Source organism: Schistocerca gregaria, chromosome 9, assembly GCF_023897955.1.
Source record: "Schistocerca gregaria isolate iqSchGreg1 chromosome 9, iqSchGreg1.2, whole genome shotgun sequence".
NCBI classification, from domain to species: domain Eukaryota; kingdom Metazoa; phylum Arthropoda; class Insecta; order Orthoptera; family Acrididae; genus Schistocerca; species Schistocerca gregaria.
This window is the reverse complement of record NC_064928.1, coordinates 175,201,060-175,219,204: the sequence shown is the minus strand read 5'-3', so window position 1 is coordinate 175,219,204 and position 18,145 is coordinate 175,201,060. Positions and strand designations below refer to the sequence as shown.

General features: G+C 39.4%; 1 protein-coding gene across 4 annotated transcripts in view; it reads right to left on the bottom strand.

Moving 5' to 3' along the window:
* Positions 1-798: 798 nt before the first annotated feature.
* LOC126291565 (nuclear RNA export factor 1-like) overlaps positions 799-18,145 on the bottom strand; it is a 199,749-nt gene continuing 182,402 nt past the window's right edge. The window contains exons 16-18 of one of the 4 annotated variants that reach the window (XM_049985086.1): positions 15,833-16,206; positions 1,816-1,945; positions 799-1,729 (exon numbers count right to left, since the gene is read on the bottom strand). In XM_049985086.1, coding sequence (XP_049841043.1) covers positions 16,101-16,206 — 106 coding nt within the window. In that variant the 3' untranslated portion in view covers positions 799-1,729; positions 1,816-1,945; positions 15,833-16,100. Of the gene's footprint in view, positions 1,946-8,255; positions 16,207-18,145 lie in introns of those variants that run through there. The other 3 variants (XM_049985085.1, XM_049985087.1, XM_049985088.1) reach the window with 3 other exon arrangements.

Here is an 18,145-nt window from a genome sequence, read left to right as displayed (position 1 = left end):
ACCGTTACTGACGCATTATCCATCACAAGGTGTGATGCTACACATATTGTACATTTAAACTTTAATCTGTAGCTGTACTTATTCCTATGTAAAGTTCACTTTCTGGCTGTTTGCATTATCCAAGCAAAGTTCACAAGTGTCTTCCTAAATAAAGATGCCTTGTAGATATAAAAGAACTTGTATTCAAGCTAGATAAGGACTTAAGGACTTCATCAAAAAACTCTTTTCACATTTAGATAAAGAAAAACATTTCCTATGAGTTTAACAATCTTAGATTATAGTTTATCACCAACTGCTGCAAGATGACATCCAGACAAGCTATGAAGTGGCCACGCTTCACTCTCACTCGGATATATACTCACCATGCCCGGGGCTTCAGCTGTACATCCTATGAGCTTCTATTTACTCATGTTTGGCAATAATAACTGTGCTGTCCCAAACAATACTAAACATATTTTATAGTGAAATACACCAGTGAACCAGTATACTGTGACCAGCTGCTTAATCATCGGAACACCAGAGGCATTGCCCACATTTTGAAAATATTGTAATACAGTCAGTTTCTACAAAATTATTTTAAAATTTTGAAAAAATATTTACTGTTCTTAATGAATTCTTCTACCAGATTTCATATATGTTTTAAATTTTTCAGTTAAACTTAACACAAAAATTTAAGTCTCGATAGGAAATTCAGTTTCCCCCATGGAGGTCGTATTCAATATATCCAGGCTCAGGGCCATACTTACGTATCAATATCTCTATAAAAAATACATTTAGAGTAAAAGTGAACAACACTAATGAAATTTGCATTTTTTATGTTGGTCATAAAGTTGGTAGTACACATTATTGAAACTGAGTTGATATTGCTAAGAGTGTGCTAAAAGGTATTTTCAGATTCTAGACCCTGATTACACACAAGCACCTCTTTAAAAAGTATGTTGTTAGTATAATTCAACAACAAATAACAAATTTTTTAAAGAAATCATCTTTTTAGGGTATACCCCCCCCCTTTCCTCATGGTGATGCACGTAAAGGAAAATGCCTAGGCATCACTAGGGTTAATAGAGTATCATTGGTCAACCTTTAAATTCAGTATGGCAGGAATTGTGTACAGCACAGATTCGATGAGTCACAGGTAGGTTGCTGGAGATATGTGCCACCAGATGTCTATGTTGGAAGTTTGTTGCCAGGGCTGGGGCCCCATACTGCCCCACATGTGTTCCACTGTGTTCAGATCGGGCGAATTTGGTGCCCGAGTTGTTAGCACGAGTTCACTATCCTGCTCCTCAAACCACTGTAGACTCCTCAAACCACTATAGCACAATTCTGGCCTCAAAACACGAACAATAATCCTGCCGGAACGTGCCTGCGATGCCAGGAAAGACATCAGATACAGGAGGGTGCGTATTATCCGCAACAATGTTCACGTAGTCCACAGTTGTGGTGCCTTCAACTACTTCTGTTCATCCCGTGGAAGCCTAGATGAATGTCTCCTGTAGTGTAATATTGTCCCCACCTCCACCCGTAGCATGGTGCAGATTTTGTGCAGCCATTTGCCTGTACAATGGTGTATCTGCACACGATTGTGAAAGTGGTGTAATGAGAAATGTGATTCTTTTGACCAGGTGATACATTTCCATTCGAAATAATGCACTGTAAACCACCAGCTGTACCAATAGAAATTTATTCCTCTACCGGTTTTGCTTCACAGAACCATTATCTTGGAGGGCTGTAACAATGCAATAAACCCAATGTACAACAGACAGATAAATACATAAAAATGTTCTGAAAACTGATAGTTGGAAGGTTACTTACAATGCTGGACATTGGTGATTCATGCATTTGTATAAGTATAATGCCACTTCACAATAAACTTGCCCATGTTCGTTCAACCAATATTTGGTAATCATTATGGCAACTTATGTCAGAAGATCCCGATCACAAACTTGAAATATAATAGACATAATTGTCAGGTTACATCTTATATCATGGCTGAGTGCCAGAGATAGTTTAAAACAGAACTCACAAAAACATATGATCATCAAGGATGGAAGTCTGTGGTCAGGAATGACCATAGACCGTATAGTCTGCTATTCCATGTCAACAAATATGGCGTATACATATAATTGTTAATCAGTATATACACTGGCAGTTAAAAAAAGACAGCTGCAAAAAGTCAATACAAAATGATTTTGACCTAAAATAATCACAAATAGACTACCAATACATTTTTGACTATAAACAGGAACAAATAATTAACAGTATGCAATATCACAACTAGTTTAAAAAAAAAAAAAAAAAAAAAAAAAAAAAAAAAAAAAAAAAAAAAACGCACCATGGAAGAATAATGTGAATGGGATGGAAATTGGTAGGTGTGACGTACACATACAGAGAAATGCTCCAAACGTTCTCAATCAGGGATAGAGATGGGCACTCTGCTCCTGAATTGATTCAAAGCGACAGATCTTTTTAGTGGATAATGGATGATTCGGAAAAAATGAATGGTAGCTCATCTGATTAGTAAATGCATTTCTGGTGGCTGTAATGAGTGGGAAGAAAATTCTGCAGCGGGCTGCTGCAATGGTGTCCCACATCACATCCTTAAGAAAATGTTTCCCAAGCTACAAAAAAATGTGTTATAGACCATGTGGCAATGTGGATTTGCAAACCCTATTAATACATGAAGTTTTTCTCATCTATGAAAACAGAAAATAAAGAACGCTCCGTTTCTTTCCAATTTGTTGGCTGTTGGGCAGTATCCCTTCAGCCATTTCGATAGTAATACTAATTATGGCATTATGAAAGCACAACATAACACCCAGTCTGTGGGTTGGAACAAAAATTACTCAACTTTTCTGGGAATCCAACCTAGGAACCTCCATCTTCAATTCACCACGATGTCCACACAGCTACCAAGGCAAACAAAAGTCAAGGTCTTCAGAATGATACATTAATGCAGAAAACACCTCTGGCATGTGTCTGTTCTTCATTTCAAAAGAATATCAATTTACTTCAGATGCTCAATAAATGTTTACATGCTTTTGAGTAAGTTCCTACTTTTTATCCTTTGACTTAGCATTGCACTCATAATGTGTTGTCAGCAATCATAAAATGCTGCGGCCTTCAGCCACCGCGTGGTCGGAGCCTGTTGCAAAGCGATCCAAGCATCACGCCCCTCCCAACAGCTCAGCGCTCCCCACCACTCTCACCGATCGGACCGTAGGATCTCTCACTGCTCCCCAGCCTCAGGGATCAGATTGCATGGTAGCTCATTAGCTCACTGCTCCCCACGAAGGAAACTAGCTCTCGTAACCAAAATAGCACGGAGCAGACCACAGGATGATTTGAGGTGTCACTCTGTTCTCTGCGTTCTGGGCACAGCGAAACAGCTTGCAACTCGCTTTCATGACTGAGCACTTCTCCATCCGAGTTCAGCTCTTAATTCTTTATATCCTCAGTTGACCTGCTCTAATCATCATTGTCTTGTGTTGTGTTGTTGCTCTTCGATTTTTTGTTGTGTGAGTGTTCTTATTAGGTGTACTATTATGCCTTCTTCTATGTCTGTTATCTCTATAGTTGCTTTTGTTGGTTTGTCAATAGCCTTTTTGCACCTTTTTTTTTTACTTTTGATGGATGAGATACTGAATGTAATGGTTATTTTAACATACATGATAGTCCATGTATACAGGTTGTCTCAAGATTAATGGTCAATATTCAGAGATACGACAGGAATGATCATTTGAAGCAAAGAAACTAAACATGGACATATATCCTATTCCAAATAGTTTCTGAGACAAAACATATTTAAAGCTCCTTTTTCTTGAATAACATGAAATCTGCAACCTCTAATGAAAATTTGTAGCAGTACAAAGTTAAACTGCATTAAATTTCCTTTAAAAGGGTCCTATTCATTTTTTCTCAAAGACTTTTAGGTTGCATGGAGAGGGTGAGAAAATATGGAAATTCTTGTGCAATGCACTTGTTTGAGTTGTAGGTAAGCCAATTTGAGGTAGTTTCTTGACCTGATAAACCATGTGTCCTACATCAAATAATTCGTCTCAAATTTGTCTGCACTGTTATGCTAATGCTACATTGTAAACAATGACAATGTACTGAATAATAAAGAAAATAAGTAACAATATACATTAAATGTGTTCTATCTTGGAAACCATTTAGAAGAGCGCATATGTCCACATGAAGTTTTTTTTTTTTTTTTTTTTTTTTTTTTTTTTTTTTTTTTTTTTGCTTCAATTGGTCATTCCTGTCATATCCCAGAACATTGACCATTCATCCTGTCACAACCTGTATAATATGTTTATTTTTTTATTTATTCACTTAGCCTGAACAGATTAATGTCCTCAGGAGTCCTCTTACATCAGACCAGATGTAATCAGATGTAATTACAAAACATATTAAAATCACAGTTACTTACAAAATCATAATATTTTTAAAATGATATTTCTTCTTCTGCTCTCTGCAAATAGTAGGCATTTGCCTGTTACTCTTTCTTGGCTGAAGTTGTTGATTTTCCTTGGACTTCTTAAATATCTGCTGTGCATTGAGAAATAATTATCGACAATTTTGGTAATCTGATGTCTCCCATTCTTTTGACATAACCCTTCTAGTTGTTTCTGTATTCTTTAATCTGCTCGCTTAAGTTTTTCACTCTCAATTCTTTTCTGATGTTTACATTCACTCTCCCCTCAGACAGAATGTACCCAGCTACTCTTCTTAGCAATTGTATCTCTAGTGCTTCTATTCTGATGGGACTGAGGGTATCTACTGTGTTGTCCAGGAAAGAGCTTCAAGGTCTAGGGAGCAGTAGTTATTATGAGCAGTAGTGGATCAACAATAAGCTTGAGTATTTGGACTGGAATGCTGTCCTGTACAATAAATGCTGAGCTGAAGGATTTTTCGACAGTGTTGTCAGCTCAAGAAAGAATTTTTTTGCAGTTACCATCATTTACCTCTGTGAAGTAATCAGTAAGTCCATATTTTGTTTACAGTTCAACGACGTACTCTAAAGTCAAGTACTGGTTTAGTTCCTTGGTTGGGACAATGAAATCAGCTGCAGCTTGTACTTTGCTTACTCTTCCCTAGATCACACAAGCTTTTCCATAGAGCATCTGGTCTTTATGTTTTAGATTAATGTATTGACACATCTTGGTTATCGTTCCTCTCTGTTTGCTTTCTGCATGTAATCAATTTTATATTCAAGTTTAGGTGGTCGTTCGAGAGTCTGATGTGCAATGACTCCGACATTCGTAGACTGTTTTAGCTCTTCCATTAGCCAAGGTGCAGGTTTTCCCTTCAGGTTTCCTGTCTTTGGGGGAGCATATTTATTATGTAACAGACTTAGTTTGGTAATGATGTTGTGAGCTGATATTCCAGGCATGAATTTCTTTGGTTTGGGGGCCTGACTATAGTCTGCATTATGGGTAAGTGCAAGCTGAAATTTGAAGAAGAAATTACACAATTGAATTTCACACTGAAGGGGCAAAGTATTTATGTCAGTGTTCCTAGCATTATTTGTGCGATCCTGAGTCAAATCAAATTCTGAAAGGTCCATTTTGAAGCAGGCTCTCCTGCCTACTTTCAAAGATCTTTAGAGGACGCAGATTAGGCAATTTTTTTAAAATATATATATATATATATATATATATATATATATATATATATATATATATATATATATATTAAAAATAAAGATTCCAAGACTTACCAAGCGGGAAAGCGCCGGCAGACAGGCACATGAACAAAACACACAAACACACACACAAAATTACGAGCTTTCGCAACTGGCAGTTGCTTCGTCAGGAAGGAAGGAAGGAGAGGGAAAAATGAAAGGGTGTGGGTTTTAAGGGAGAGGGTAAGGAGTCATTCCAATCCCGGGAGCGGAAAGACTTCCCTTAGGGGAAAAAAAAGGACAGGTGTACACTCGCACACACACACACACACATATCCATCCGCACATACACAGACACAAGCAGACATATTTAAAGGCAAAGAGTTAAGGGCAGAGATGTCAGTCGAGGCGGAAGTACAGAGGCAAAGAAGTTGTTGAAAGACAGGTGAGGTATGAGCGGCGGCAACTTGAAATTAGCGGAGGTTGAGGCCTGGCGGATATCGAGAAGAGAGGATATACTGAAGGGCGAGTTCCCATCTCCGGAGTTCGGATAGGTTGGTGTTGGTGGGAAGTATCCAGATAACTCGGACGGTGTAACACTGTGCCAAGATGTGCTGGCCGTGCATCAAGGCATGTTTAGCCACAGGGTGATCCTCATTACCAACAAACACTGTCTGCCTGTGTCCATTCATGCGAATGGACAGTTTGTTGCTGGTCATTCCCACATAGAAAGCATCACAGTGCAGGCAGGTCAGTTGGTAGATCACATGGGTGCTTTCACATGTGGCTCTCCCTTTGATTGTGTACACCTTCCGGGTTACAGGACTGGAGTAGGTGGTGGTGGGAGGGTGCATAGGACAGGTTTTACACCGGGGGCGGTTGCAAGGGTAGGAGCCAGAGGGTAGGGGAGGTGGTTTGGGGATTTCATAGGGATGAACCAAGAGGTTACGAAGGTTAGGTGGACGGCGGAAAGACACTCTTGGTGGAGTGGGGAGGATTTCATGAAGGATGGATCTCATTTCGGGGCAGGATTTTAGGAAGTCGTATCCCTGCTGGAGAGCCACATTCAAGGTCTGATCCAGTCCCGGGAAGTATTCTGTTACAAGTGGGGCACTTTTGGGGTTCTTCTGTGAGAGGTTCTGGGTTTGAGGGGATGAGGAAGTGGCTCTGGTTATCTGCTTCTGTACCAGGTTGGGAGGGTAGTTGCGGGATGCGAAAGCTGTTTTCAGGTTGTTGGTGTAATGGTCGAGGGATTCAGGACTGGAGCAGATTCGTTTGCCACGAAGGCCTAGGCTGTAGGGAAGGGACCGTTTGATATGGAATGGGTGGCAGCTGTCATAATGGAGGTACTGTTGCTTGTTGGTGGGTTTGATGTGGACGGATGTGTGCAGCTGGCCATTGGACAGATGGAGGTCAACATCTAGGAAAGTGGCATGGGATTTGGAGTAGGACCAGGTGAATCTGATGGAACCAAAGGAGTTGAGGTTGGAGAGGAAATTCTGGAGTTGTTCTTCACTGTGAGTCCAGATCATGAAGATGTCATCAATAAATCTGTACCAAACTTTGGGTTGGCAGGCTTGGGTAACCAAGAAGGCTTCCTCTAAGCGACCCATAAATAGGTTGGCATACGAGGGGGCCATCCTGGTACCCATGGCTGTTCCCTTTAATTGTTGGTATGTCTGGCCTTCAAAAGTGAAGAAGTTGTGGGTCAGGATGAAGCTTCGTAACCTCTTGGTTCATCCCTATGAAATCCCCAAACCACCTCCCCTACCCTCTGGCTCCTACCCTTGCAACCGCCCCCGGTGTAAAACCTGTCCTATGCACCCTCCCACCACCACCTACTCCAGTCCTGTAACCCGGAAGGTGTACACAATCAAAGGGAGAGCCACATGTGAAAGCACCCATGTGATCTACCAACTGACCTGCCTGCACTGTGATGCTTTCTATGTGGGAATGACCAGCAACAAACTGTCCATTCGCATGAATGGACACAGGCAGACAGTGTTTGTTGGTAATGAGGATCACCCTGTGGCTAAACATGCCTTGATGCACGGCCAGCACATCTTGGCACAGTGTTACACCGTCCGAGTTATCTGGATACTTCCCACCAACACCAACCTATCCGAACTCCGGAGATGGGAACTCGCCCTTCAGTATATCCTCTCTTCTCGATATCCGCCAGGCCTCAACCTCCGCTAATTTCAAGTTGCCGCCGCTCATACCTCACCTGTCTTTCAACAACTTCTTTGCCTCTGTACTTCCGCCTCGACTGACATCTCTGCCCTTAACTCTTTGCCTTTAAATATGTCTGCTTGTGTCTGTGTATGTGCGGATGGATATGTGTGTGTGTGTGTGTGCGAGTGTACACCTGTCCTTTTTTTTCCCCTAAGGGAAGTCTTTCCGCTCCCGGGATTGGAATGACTCCTTACCCTCTCCCTTAAAACCCACACCCTTTCATTTTTCCCTCTCCTTCCTTCCTTCCTGACGAAGCAACTGCCAGTTGCGAAAGCTCGTAATTTTGTGTGTGTGTTTGTGTGTTTTGTTCATGTGCCTGTCTGCCGGCGCTTTCCCGCTTGGTAAGTCTTGGAATCTTTATTTTTAATATATTTTTCCCATGTGGAAGTTTCTTTCTGTTTTATAGTGGGATTTGATATTGACAAGCATGTATTTGTCTTGTTTGTCTTCATTAGTATTGGATGCGAGTAACATGGTCAGTAATAAGTCAAAGTGTTTGTATGCCATTACTCCACCTTTTCATCTGTTACTTCTGTGATGCCTTAGGACAGTTGAGTCTATATTAGCGAACTGGAGAGAAAAATAGTTCAAATGGCTCTGAGCACTATGGGACTTAACATCTTAGGTCATCAGTCCCCTAGAACTTAGAACTACTTAAACCTAACTAACCTAAGGATGTCGCACACATCCATGCCCGTGGCAGGATTCGAACCTGCAACCATAGCAGTCCCGCGGTTCCGGACTGCAGCGCTAGAACCGCACAACCACCTAGAACCGCACGACCACCGCGGCCGGCGAACTGGAGAGAACACTTGGCTTGAGCCAAGTTCATTAGAAGAAAGACATGATTGTTGATATTCTGAAATATATGGTGGAATTTGTTGAAATGAGTTGAAAGTGATGGCCAACTATGTTCTACAGTAAAAATACAAACACACTGGTAGAAATAATGGCTGTGCACGAGAGGACAACATAGTCCCTAAAGCACGGACTTTAGAGTTCATTTGCACTGTTTCTCTCCAGTCTTTATCTGCACTATTGTCCTGTCATCACTTGTTCACATGCTGTGTAGCCCAAATTCGGGTATCGCACAATTCAAAATTATTATCCTGCAGTGAAATCCTCGAATATTGTCAGGCTTGTCTTCACGAATTTCTTAATCACCACGATTGTTTCAGACCTTTTTGTCTATGATACAAACTTCACGACTGTCGGTCTAGGTTCCGCAGATCACAAATTCCTACATCCTACTCTATAACTTCTGATTATAGTATGTGCTGCATGTATATTTGTTCTTACTTTAAGCTTTTACAATGTATAATGGCTACGTTAATAGCAAATGTTTTACCTTTACCAGTGTACTTTCAGTGCTACACAACAATATGTTATCCACATTGCCTTCGCCTAGAAGAGTTATGAGATGTTGAGTACCATTTTAAAAAAATGGAAGAAAAAGGAAAATGCCCCTAACTGTCAGCAGATAATTGTCATGGCATCTGGCTCGTCATCAAACCTGAAGAGTCATATAAAATCGAGATATTCTTCAGTACCCCTGGAACAATGTGGGTCGTCACAAACCTGATCGAGATTGTCATCAATAGATGCAGAAATTCGAGAAATTATTTCTCGTGAATTATCCTCCCTCACTGCTTCCACCTCGGGTGAAGGTATCCTCCCAATAAGGCAAACTGAGTCTCAAGCACTATCCAGCCAATCAGTGTTGTCAGTTTCTGGACCAAGTCCTGATTTATCTCCTTTGTGGAGCCCTCACCCTCAAGTGCTTTTCATTTACAACAACCAATAAGTATTTTTTTAAATATTATAAAGCCGTTCACATTAAGTAAATGTATGCCATTAGATGTACAGTTTTAAAAAATGATTTACAGTGTAAATTAAAAATTTTTGGCTACCGAAAAGGTAGTCTGCTGTACATCTGATGTATGGATGAGTGCAAGTAACGTTAGTTTGAGAAGCGTGAACTAAAGTCGTACCTTTTAGAGTTCTCATAATTCGAAGACAGACAGATTGCAGAAAACATCTCAAACTGGATAATACCTGTTATCCAAACACAATAGGCCTATCAATTTTAAAATCACTTCTATAATAACAGAAAATGTGTGAAATATAAAATTCACTGCCATGCTTTTAAATTTACATATAACCCATGCTTTGCACATTCTTTAAATCCCAGTGCACAACACAAATTCAGAAGTCCATACAGACGCCTGTTGATGAGTTCAAATGAGTTTTTGTGTTTCTTACGGAGAAACCCTTTGCTTCAAGCAAACTTTCTGAAATGTAAGAAAATTAAAAAAAAAGACTAACTGAAATTAAAACAAGATGTCACCAACCAGATGGAGCTACTTACAAAATGTTGAAAAGATTCACTTTAAATAAAAATCTCATAATGTCTTACCTCGCTATTTTAGGTGGAAAATCTGTCACCTTAAACTTAAAAGATACGGGCTCGGAGATAATGCAACAGGGTTTACAGATTCTGAACATTTTTGATGACGTAACCGAAGAGGTGCCCTCACAAGAAACAGTCTCAGTTTCAATAATGAATATCTTGCCAAGATTAATGAAATAGCAACAAAAAAAGAGTATCCTCAAGAAACAAACTCACTGGTTGATAATTTACTTAAGGGTTACCAGAGTGGTTTGGTGTTATTTCCAGCAACGAAGTGGTCAGCCAGGCAACATTACTTGACTCCCGATTCAAAGGCAAGGATTTTCAGATGACAAAACATTTCAGAACTTCAACATGATGGCTGTTGCAGAAATGAAAGTGTTGGTTGTTCAGTAAGAAAAAACAGATTTCATGTCTCAACCAGTTACCACCATTACACAGGAGACTTCTTCAATCTGGCAGGAGTACAGTGAAACTATTAGTCAACTTCTAGCAAGTCACAACCAGGAAAATGCAGATACACTTCAATTACAGTTGTTATAATGCTTATATAGTATTTTTTCCAGTAAAAATATCAAAATATAACAAGAATCAGTCTTCATTCTTAAAATTTTTCCACTTGATAAAAAATATTTATTATTTTGTTTTAATATTTATAACTTTTGCAGCAGATGGATTTTAAAACTGTTGTATCTGAAAATTACTAGGGATGTAACACAGTTATTGCTCCTCTTTATATGTTCTTTCAAAATACGGCCAAATCAGATAAAAAATACTGAATTAAAAAGGCAATGTACCCAGAACTATTTCATTCCAGTGAATGGCCAGTTCTGATCCAACCTCTGAAAAAGAACAGTTTTGCCCATGTCTAATTAGGGAGAAATCTGGCCAAGGCAGGGCTTAGCAAGTTCAAAGACATGCAGTGGAAACTCCCACCCTGTGTAGACAGGCATTGTCTTCCTGGAATGTAAGCCTAGGATAGCTTGCCATGAATGACAACAAAATGGGGCACAGAATATTGTCCCCCGGGTGACAACCACAGGTGTCCTGCAATGGAAAGAAATGTATGGCAGGCAACAGTGAGGTTGGTACCTCACCATTATCCAGGGCATCTCCAGATAGTCTTCGGCCTGGAATCCCATTGACTAAAGGAGAATTGTCTTCAGTGATGAGCCCTGTTCGAACTGAGCCCTGATGACCAGCGCAGATGTGTCTGGAGATGACAACAAGGAATGATGGTCTGGGTGCACAGTAGCAGGACACCTTTGGTTATCACCCGTAGCACTTTTATAGCACAGTAGTATGTTGACGAGATTCTACACCATATTTTGCTGCCCTTCCTGGCAAGCCACCCTGGGCTTATATTTCAGCAAATAATGCCTGTCTAACACAGTGAGAGATTTTACTGCTCGTCTTCATGCTTGCCAAACACTTTCTTGGTCAGCAAGGACAACAGGTCCTTCTCCAATGAGAACTTTCTGAGCATTAAGGGCAGGGCCCTCCAACCACCTCAGGATTTTGATGGTCTGACATGTCAATTGGACAGAATTTGACACTATAACCCTCAGGAGGACATCAACCAACTCTGCCAATCAAAGCCAAGCCAAAATAACTGCTTGCATAAGGGTCAGATGTGGGCCAATACATTATTGACTTGTTGGTTTGTGATGTTCTCCCTACAAAATAAATCATCAAATTTTTCTGAAATTGTAATTGTTTGTTTGTCTGTACATGAACATCACTTTTACCAATTTCCACCCCATTCAGATAATTCTTTCATGGTGCGTTTCTTTCCTTTTTGTCTTAGAATGTTTATCGGTTTATGGTCCAGGTATTATTTGACCAGCTAGTCTAAAATCTTACACATCGGTACTGCGCTCTCTGTCTGGAAATAAAAAGCTTTTGTTTACAACTGTTCAATCTTGATGGCCCGTTCCCACTGTAATCATCAGGTAAATATGGAGACGTCGTCTGCTGCAGAGGTTCATATTTGACAATGTGCACTGAACAGAATGTTCCGAACCACTTGTGCCTGCTCCAGCACTGAACTCGATCATCAGATCTCCCACAGATTGCAGCCTGTCCTGTTTTACAGAGGTGGGCAAACTTCTGACCTCCACGTTCTGAAATGGGGCACACACATCCTACAGTTTTTCACCTACTCCTCATTTCACTGTCATTCAACCACTGTCCACACAGGCTCACAACAGTAGCAAGCAAACAGCTTTTCTGTTTCTGTTACGCTCATTAGAAGGTGCCTGGCCATAACAACCTGTGCTTTGTTAAAGTTGCTTATGTGTGTATATCTCCCCATTCAGCTCTGTTCCACTTACAAGATATGATCAAAAAGCAATGGGAATCTTTTAATTTCACAGGCTTTATACATCCTATTTTCAAATTCTTTTTTATCTTGTTGCTACATGTGTTCCTGATGTATCTATGCATTTTCAGCTGTTTTGAATTTTCAGTTTATTGTTGTCAGTTAAAAAGGTTATATGTACTTTTGAGTGCCCAGCGAACTTTTACTTTCGAAAAAGATGGATCTGCATCTACATCTACATCAATTACCTGCAAATGACACTTAAGTTCGCGGCAGAGGGTTCATAGAACCACCTTCACACTAATTCTCTATTATTCCAATCTCGAGCAGTGCGGCGGAAGAAGAAGAAGAAGAAGAAGAAGAAGAAGAAGAAGAAGAGGGGTGAGGAACCCCTCTATCTTTCTGTGTGATCTCTGATTTCTCTTATTTTATTACAATGATTGTTTCTCCCTATGTAGGTTGGCATCAGCAAAATTTTTTTGCATTCGGAGGACAAAGTTGGTGATTGAAATTTTGTGAGAAGATTCCAACATAACAAAAAACATCTTTGTTTTAATGATGTCGAGCCCAAACACTCTATCACGTCAGTGACATTCTCTCCCTTATTTCGCGATAATACAAAATGTGCTGCTCTTCTTTGAACTTTCTCGATGTCCTCCGTTAATCCTATCTGGTAAGGATCTCAGACCCTGCAGCAGTACTCTAAAAGAGAACTGACAAGTGTAGTGGAGGCAATCTCTTTAGATCTGTAACATTTTCTAAGTGTTCTGCCAAGAAAACGCAGTCTTTGGTTTGCCTTCCCCACAACATTTTGTATGTGTTCTTTCCTATTTAAGTTGTTCATAAGCGTAATCCCTAGGTATTTAGTTGAATTTATTACCTTTACATTTGACCGATTTATCGTGCAACCGGAAGTTTAACAGAGTACTCTTAGCATTCATGTGGATGACCTCACACTTTTCATTATTTAGGGTCAGTTGCATACACATATCTTTTATAAATCATTTTGCAATTTGTTTTGATCGCCTGATGACTTTACTAGATGATAATCGATAGTATCATCTGCAAATATACTAGATGATAATCGTTAGTAGTATCATCTGCAAGCGGGGACTGATTACCTTAGCTGTTTAGTCCCCCTTAAACATCCCAACAACTACCACCACCATCTGCAAGCAACCTGAGATGGCTGCTCAGATTTTTCCTAAATCATTTATATAGATAAAAAACATCAGAGGGTCTATAACACTACCTTGGGAAACACCTGAAATAACTTCTGTTTTATTCTATGACTTTCTGCCAATTAATATGAACTGTGACCACTCTTAGAGCAAATCATGAATCAGGTCACATAACTGAGACAATACTCCATAAGCACATTATTTCACTACAAGCCACTTTTGTGGTACAGTGTCAAAAGTAGAAATACGGAATCAATTTTAAATCCCTTGTCAATAGCACTCAAAACTTCATGTGTGTAAAGAGCTAGTTGTGTTTCATAAGAACAATATTTCCTAAATCTGTGCTGACTTTGTGTCAATAGACTGTTTTCTTTGAGTTAATTCATAGTGTTTGAACACACAATATATGTTCCAAAATTCTACTGCATATCGAAATTAATGATATGGGCCTGTAATTTAGCAGATTATTCCTATTAGCTTATTTGAATATTGGTGTGATCTGTGCAACTTTCTAGTCTTTGAGTATGGATCTTTTGTCAAGTGAGCAGCTGTATAAGATTTTTAAGTTTGGGGCTATTGCATTAGTACATCTAAAACTTGCAGTACAATTTGCTCGAAAAAAGGAATAAAGTGCAAGGCCACATTCAAAATGTTGACTGTGGCTTTTGGCAAATCTACTACGAGTAAGACAATAGTTTACAGGTGGTATAAACATTTCAAAGAGGGTCGAAATGACGTTGAAGGCAACGATCAGCCTGGACGCCCTAACACTTCAATTACTGGTGACAATATGGACAAAGTAAAGAATATTCTGGAAAATCACAATCAGAGAGGTTGCTGATGATGTCGGCATATCCTTTGACTCATGTAAAGCAATTTTTAAGATTTTTTGGGCATGAAACATGTAGAGCAAAGTTTTTTTTGTGAAATTGTTGAATTTTGACCAAAAACAATGTTGCATAGACATTGCTCAGGACGTGGTCAATGAGTCTGACAATGATCCAGAACTAACAAAGGCTATAACTGGTGACTAAACATGGCTGTAGAGGTGTGACACCTAAATCGAGGCTCAGTTGTGCCAATGGAAACTGCCCGAAGAGCCAAGACTGAAAACAATTCGACAAGTTCGATCACATGTGAACGTTCTCTTCACAGTTTTCTTCCATTACAAATGGACAGTGCATCAGGAGTTACTGTCTTATGGCTGTATGATCAATAAGGAATACTATGTGCAAGTTATGTGCCATTTGCTTGTAGCAATTTAAAAAAAACAATGAGAATTTTGCAAAACAATTTGAGGAAATTACATCACAGTAATGCTCCCATTCACACCTCAATGTTTGTTTATGATTTTCTTGGAAGAAAACAAAACTGTTACATTGCTTTAGCCACTGCATTTGCCAGACATGGTTCCTTGTGACTTCTTTCTATTCCTGAGGCTGAAAAGAACCATAACAGGACATCATTTTGCCACTATTGATGAGACAAAAACACAATCACTGAAGCAGCTAAACACCATAACAAAAAGTGAGTTCCTGAAGTGCTTCCAGGATTGATAAAAGTGCTGCTACAAGTGTATTGTATCTGAGGAGGTTTACCTTCAAAAAGACAATGTTGATGTTCACGAATAAATAAAGATTCTGTAAGAAAAAAAAAAAAATTCCCATTGCTTTCTGATCACGCCTTATATACACTTTGTACATTTCTTACCATGTCATGTGTCTGCACCACCACCAGGCAGTATTTGATTTCATGCAGGACAGTGGTCAGTGTTTCGGTTCATTGGTGTTAAGTGAACTTTATTCGCAAAATTATCTCTCTGCTCCGTGAGTACAGCACAAACATAACTAAAGAAAACTGGGAAAGCAATTTTTTTAAAAGGATTTCCCAAATATATTCTTACAAACTTGAGATGAGAACACTGGAATATGTTACACACACAATCATATACTAGGAATGTGAGTAAAAGAACCGATCAATGTTCACACTTGCCACTTCCACATTACATGCCAGATTTGTGAAATTATGTTTTCCTAAAGAGTTGTATCTTAAGGACTCACCATTACAGACCAAGTGTGCACCTCTTTTTCCTAATTTACCCATTATTGAAAATTACAAGCATACAGACAGCTTAGTGTAAAACCCACACTGGAATGGTTGTATTTAGAGTGTGTATGCCACACATAACTGCCACCCAACACCCAAATTTCTGCACGCCACTCACAGTCACAACAATGTTTATTTACAGGTACTTGCTTTCGTTGTATAGTCAACAACACATGCACACAGCACTATGATTTTTTTTGTAGAGCTGAGTAATTTTCTGTCTTATATTGAGTTGATGAATGCTGATTTTGGAATTTTGCTCGTCTCATAAAGTTCCACAAAAATTTCGAGGGCTTCCTTCAAATCCCAATCAGTATCCTCCAGGCATCTGAGAAAACAGGAAGGATTACTTTCTAAAGTCAAGCAAATCCAAACAAGACGAATAACATCAAAGTCGCTACATGATGAAAGCAGGTCAAAATTAAATTTCAACAGACATACTCAAGAATGGCTAAATGCAAAATGGAGCAAGTAATATTCGTAGCTGCCACATTGGAATGAAGCATAGCACTCATTCCTCATCAGTCATAAGAGGGCAAGGTGAAAAGTTCTCAGATTTGCAGGGAAATTGTGTTTCTAGGTAAAAACATACTGACTTTCCAATGTAGTTCTTCCCTAAGGCAATGCACTCTGTCTAGTGATTGGCTTCCACCACTAAGATGTTAAGCTGAAGTTGGAAAGTGCTCCACCTGGTGAATGGGCAATAATAAATGCTTCACTTCTTCACTTGTGTAAATGTTTAGGAGTAAAGGAGACCATTCAACAAATAACTGAAGTACTGAAACATCAACAGCCACAGAAACACCTTGTCACATTTCACCTTTCTGTCGAGTTAAAGTGTGTACACACACATAACTAACTCACTCTCTCTCTCTCTCTCTCTCTCTCTCTCTCTCTCTCTCTCTCTCTGTGTGTGTGTGTGTGTGTGTGTGTGTGTGTGTGTGTGTGTGTGTGCCGGCTGAACACACATTACTGAGATTGCCTTTCAAATGCAATTTCGGCATCGTGTCTTCAGGCAGCAAAACGCGTAAGAACTTCAGGCAGCAAAACACGTAAGAATGCAGTTGTGTGTGTGTGTTTTTTTCTCTCTCTTTTGTGTCTTCCTGTTGACAACTCACCGCTGCTTCTACTATGTGGTGACTGGGCTCCTTTATTCCAAAATATTTACAATCTACCAGAACCTTTCTTACTATATTAATACTTCACTTTTCATATTCCCAAAGCGTTTTTGAGTGCCAGTGACTTATCTTGTCATGAGATCTCCCACCCCCTTTTAATTTATGGTTCTTCTTAGGTATGTTTTCACACATTTCATGTGGAATACTTCTTAGTATATTATAACCTTTGCAAGGAAACTCTTTCACTAGCCATGCAAGATCCATCAGGTTAAAACTACATAGATTGCTGCCTCATTTGTATGCTGCCTCATTTGCGGTGCATAAAATCAGATAGATCTGCATAAAATGGTCCAAACACTGATTAGGTATTCACTTTATCACTTTCAACACATAGCTTACATAAAGCTTTCTCACAGTTAGGTCTATTGAAAGCACTGTACTCATTGTTTCCGATATCCCTCTGACATTAATTTTGCGCACTTTCAACCCTGATTCTGTCCAATTTCAGATTGTACAATACCTTTATTCTTTCCCAGTGTTGATGGAGCGTGTTGGATTGTTTCTCGGTATGAGAAAAATGATTTTTAAAATGGTGTTTTACATACCCATTTGATTGAGAGGTCCCACATTAGTCTACTGCGATATTTGTTTTATTGATCTGTATTAAGAGGGACAGTTTGTTTCAGGGTTTGAAAAAAATGATTTTTAAAATGGAATTTTACATAGGAAATTTGACTGAGCAGTACCAAATTAGTCTACTGTGATATTTGTTTTATTGATCTGTATTAACAAGAACAGTAAAACATGATGAATAACCAGTATTATAGGAATGACAGCATTGCCCAGGCATGTGTTGACTGCTTCTGCTATGTAGCAGCACTGTTCAGTCATTACTGGACTACCAATTATTCTTTCCGTTTTACTGTCCCTGTTAATACATAATGACAAAACAAATGCTGCACTACACTAATTTGGGACCGCTCAATTGAATGGGCACATAAAATTCTGCTTTAAAAATAATTTTGCTCATAGCAGGAAGCAGATCGACGCTTTTCATATGCAATGGGTGCTGCATGACTTGATGATCACTATTTACTGGGCTGACTCCAGCTACACATTGAAAAAATGATACTACCAATATTTGCCAAA